The sequence below is a fragment of the Sorghum bicolor genome, chromosome 7 (genome assembly GCF_000003195.3).
Source record: "Sorghum bicolor cultivar BTx623 chromosome 7, Sorghum_bicolor_NCBIv3, whole genome shotgun sequence".
Classification (NCBI taxonomy): Eukaryota; Viridiplantae; Streptophyta; class Magnoliopsida; order Poales; family Poaceae; genus Sorghum; species Sorghum bicolor.
In genome coordinates this window covers 64,088,930-64,093,203 of record NC_012876.2, presented here as the reverse complement: position 1 = coordinate 64,093,203, position 4,274 = coordinate 64,088,930, and the positions used below count along the sequence as shown (strand labels likewise).

The 4,274-nt window shown below is 48.5% G+C and overlaps 1 protein-coding gene across 1 annotated transcript; it reads right to left on the bottom strand.

Moving 5' to 3' along the window:
- LOC110437326 lies at positions 768-3,615 on the bottom strand. The gene is made up of 2 exons (XM_021465743.1): positions 2,775-3,615; positions 768-2,537 (listed from the first exon to the last, which is right to left on the bottom strand). The coding sequence occupies exons 1-2, from the start codon at positions 2,889-2,891 to the stop codon at positions 768-770; spliced, it is 1,887 nt and encodes a 628-aa protein (XP_021321418.1). The 5' UTR covers positions 2,892-3,615.

The following is a 4,274-nucleotide window of genomic DNA, read 5'->3' as shown; positions in this document are numbered from 1 at the left end:
TAGAAGGCAAAGGCGAAACCAGCTCCTACGCACTGCTAACAGGACATACACAATTTGATAGAAATATATGGTGAAAGATTGTTTAGTTAGTGGAATACTTTTTCTTACTGTGGTGCATTGGCAGTTCACCAGGCAAGCTCAATACGGAGCTTCGCCCCTAATAACTGGTTGTAAGCAGACTAAATGTTAAGTTAGAGGAAAGAGAAGAGAAATGGGTCATAAGCTTATAGCCAGCTTAGACACGAGAACTACAAAAATCTTTGTGAAAGAAATCGTATTCAGTATTATACATATATTTTTTTTTAGATAAAGGATAGTTATATCCGGCTTCATCTATCGACAGATAGAATCAGGCCAATTATTACAAAGTTTTGCCCACAGGCCAACACACCACTAAAGAAAGGTGTAACTTAAAGCAAAAAAAGCCAGAATAAAGCTGGTTAAGAAGAGGTAATAAATCTAGTCGAGAGCCATCCACTGGAACTGAAGAACTTTAAGGCTGACGTCTCAAGATACTGCCCCGTTGAAACCAGCTCATTCCGTAAAGCTTCACATCGCTGCAACTGTGCCCACTGTCGAAGCCAGTGAGTTCCCCTGAAAAGTACCTTCGCCTGGAGAGGAATCCAAATTTTTACGAGCTTTCAGTTTGGACGCCTTCTCAAGAGAGTCTTGATCTAACATCTTCGCATTTCTTTTGCTGGATCTGATCAGAGGCACTGTCCCACCATTGAGCACATTAGCCTTCCACTGGCCTATTCCATCTTCTGTTAACTCGCACTGGGAAAGCAATACTGTTTCTTATTTGCTTGGACAACAGCTGGTGCTGATTGTGCACCTGTTTCCTTGCTCTCAAGGACCCCAGAACCGGCACCCTTTTCTTTTTGAGCTGCACCATTGTGCTTACCAGGTTGAGGTTGCTGCTCCTTAGGTGCATCCCCATCTGCTAGTCCCTCTCTTTTACCATCTTCATCCATTGGGTCCTCTTTCTTTTCCTCCTTTGGATCGTCTTCATCTATGGTAGAGTCCATGTCAATGACTTGAGGCTCACCATCAGATATCCCTTCCTCAACTCGAAATTGTAGCTCATAAACATAATCACCGATCACTATATCCACAAGATTAGGGATGATAGTGGGGTCAAGCACAGCTACCTTTAACCTTGCTCGGCCATACTTCTTAGTAAATTTCATGTCTACAGCTCGGGAAACACCTAAAGTGGATCCAATCGCCCAAATGATAGGGAATTCCCGAAACTCCTTTGGTAGGCCACGGAACTGAACCCAGACCTTGTCTATTTCATACTTATAAACATCATTTTCAACCCCTTTCTCAAAACGAATTTTTCCTTTCACTGTCTTTGTATCCATCGGACCCCAGTTTACCACACAATCCAATAAATCAGAGGATGAGAAATTAGTGATATAGGCATCAGCGCCTCTCTCTTCAATCACCCACTTGTTCTTGCCAGGTAGTAATTTTTCAAGTTCCACTGCCAGCTGATCAGCAGTAAGGGAACCTTCCAAAACACGTACCACGGCCGATTTTTCCTCTAAATTTATTCTGGGATTTTCAGCAACCGGGATAAAATAGAAACCCAAGCCTTCGACCGCATAACCACAGGGAATAGCGGTATTATGCATTTTCTTCAAATTTGAGCAAGCTTTAGTGACATGTTCTCCGAAACAAATTTCACAGCACAAAGGCACATTGCATACTGACATTGTATGGCCTTTAGTATGGCAACGATAACAGAACGGTTTACCCTTTTTTTGAGCCCTCTGTTGGGAACATTCAGGTACATCAGATGCATTAGTACTTGGTGGAACAGTGCTCTTTGAAGCTTCAGGTGCTGCTGAAATCAACGACGCCGACGCCGTGGTTGCCTGTGAATTTGTTGCAGACGCCTGCAGGGCAGATCCCATCGCGATTGACGCATTGGCTGACTGCACTGCCAGCGCCCCTTCGTCCTTGTGCCTTGCCCCGTTGAGGACTGCATGCTGGCCTCCAGCCGAGAGGCTAGTAGCCCCTCCCGCCAGGCTCCCATCGTTGGTGATCAGATTGTGCGTCTCCCCCGCGATGGTGTTCATCAACGCCGTTTGTCCGGCCCCCTGGAACGGGAACGGTTGGGCGTGAGCTCCTTGCCCTGTTGCCGCAGTTTGGTGGAGGTGATGGCCATGGTTGGACCAGTTGCCGCGACCGCGGCCACCACCAAAACCATGAGTGCCCGCGCCGCGGCCGAAGCCCTGGTTGCCACCGTCGTGGCCAAAGCCGCCATGATCGCGACCACGGCCGCGCGGTGGATAGAAATCGCAGCCTCTCCCCCGCCCTCCAAAACCCGGATTGAAACCAGGACGAAGCCCAGGGTTGAAGCCGGAATGCCGACCCCCGCCCCCACGGCTGAATTGGCCATTGTCGTTTCCTCGAGCCGCCATCTCCTCCCCTCTTCGTACGACGTCCGCGTAGGACCTTCTCTGCGGCGAGCACGAGGAAGGTGAAGGCGTCGATAGAGGTAGGGTTTTTTCCTGATGCCCGTCCTCCTGAATAATGCACAAAGCCCTTGAGTGGGACTAAAAATTTTTCCGGGCCCAAGTACTATTTTTTTTGGAAATTTTAGAATTCCCTGATCCGCTTTCTCTGTCCCTAAGCACGTTAAACACGCGGCGTCATCGGCCGGAAGTTTTGCGGCTTTGAACGGAGGAAAAATCGGATCCACTTGGGGATTCAAAATTTCAAAATTTTTTAAACTGGTAGCCGACGCCGGAGTTGGAGACGACCTCGCCGGTGACATCCTCGCCGGCGATCCCTTCCCCGTATGCTCGACCAGCTCGGTCGAAAGCTCGTGTGAGGATGCCAGCAAGTCGCACACCTGAGGTGGTCGTGGTCCTCGCCATGAGTTCGTCGTGCTACTAATCCGTGATGGGTTTGTTCGTCCCTGCCGTGAGCCTCTGTGAACGGAAGCCGTGGCCAAGCAATCGCCCAGAGTTCTTGGCGGAGAAACGCGAGGCGATGTCAGAGGCCCTTGCCACGGTGCCCCTGTACTGATCTTCCTCTGTACCAACGTTGAAACAATGTGTTTAGAAAGTCTGATATCGGTGGAGCGAGGTTCGTTACCTGAATGCAGTGCCCTTTCGGCCCTAAGCAATTGATCGAACGAGAAGCCCGCTTCCTCTGCCTCGTTGATGAATTCCGGAGTCGATGGTTCGTCGTCGTCGAGATCGTCCTGAACTCCCGGCTGCGCCCAGAACTTCGACTGAATCGCTTCGGCTTGATCAGGAACCACATGAATCGGTTTGGGTCTTCGGCTTGCTTCGACCGCCAGTGACACCACTCTCGACAAGCTGGCGGCACGACCTTCCGCACACTGCCGATCCTCATCGACATCTTCGTCGTCAGAAACAACTGACAAAGAAGAAGGCCTTAACGCTTGTTGGGTCGCCGGGGCAAGGGTTAGCCGCCGTCCCGCCAGTGGTCTTCGACCTGTGCCAGCCGTTCCACCAGCGCCGCGACTACGGCGGCCGGATCCGTGCACTCCCCCGTTACCGGATTCGTGACGAACTCGGCCAGCCCTGCTGCCACTCATCCGGCTAACATTGACTGGCCGATCACTGCTAACGAGCTCCTACATGCGCGGATCAGGCACGGATACTGAATACCATATAGTAATAAATTATGTATATAATAATTTATTTTTTTAAAAAAATTCCCTACGAATTCACCTAGTGAAATATCCGATGACGACCACGGATACATTGTATTGGTTCCTGTATTTGTATTGCGTATGGGATAGAGCTTGTTTTTTCTTTCTTTTTATTTGGATCATGATCTTACGATCAAGTTTAAACTTCTTTTTTCTTCATCTGTTTCGCAATACGGAGATGTGGAGATGTTTTCTCATTCAAGTTATCTTGGTGCCAACCATATTATATTTTTCGCCGTTATATAAGCAGCCATTATAAAAACAAAATCCACCAACGGTAGTACGTGCTCAAACGTGGCAGAGAAACGTACGTGCCGTGCACTTGCAAGACAAAATCCTGAACAATCATATGGAGGAGAATGTTGGTTGGTGCAAAATCTTCTAGACGGCTGTCAGCGCTGAAACATGTCTTCAGTAACGGCCCTGCGTATCGGACATTCACGTCGTACAAGAAGATATATTGCATCAGCCTTGTTTTTGTTTGAAACATGGTTATTTTCTTTGTATATACACAGCATATGTCTATTTGGGAGGATATCCGTTAGTTGGTTCCGTTTGGTTTTCTAGATACGGTTTC

Coding starts and splice junctions, on each gene's coding strand:
- LOC110437326 (XM_021465743.1), bottom strand. CDS start 2,891: ATGGCGAGGACCACGACCACCTCAGGTGTGCGACTTGCTGGCATCCTC. Junction 2,538..2,774: donor GCGAGGATGTCACCGGCGAG/GTCGTCTCCAAC, acceptor TGCATTATTCAG/GAGGACGGGCATCAGGAAAA.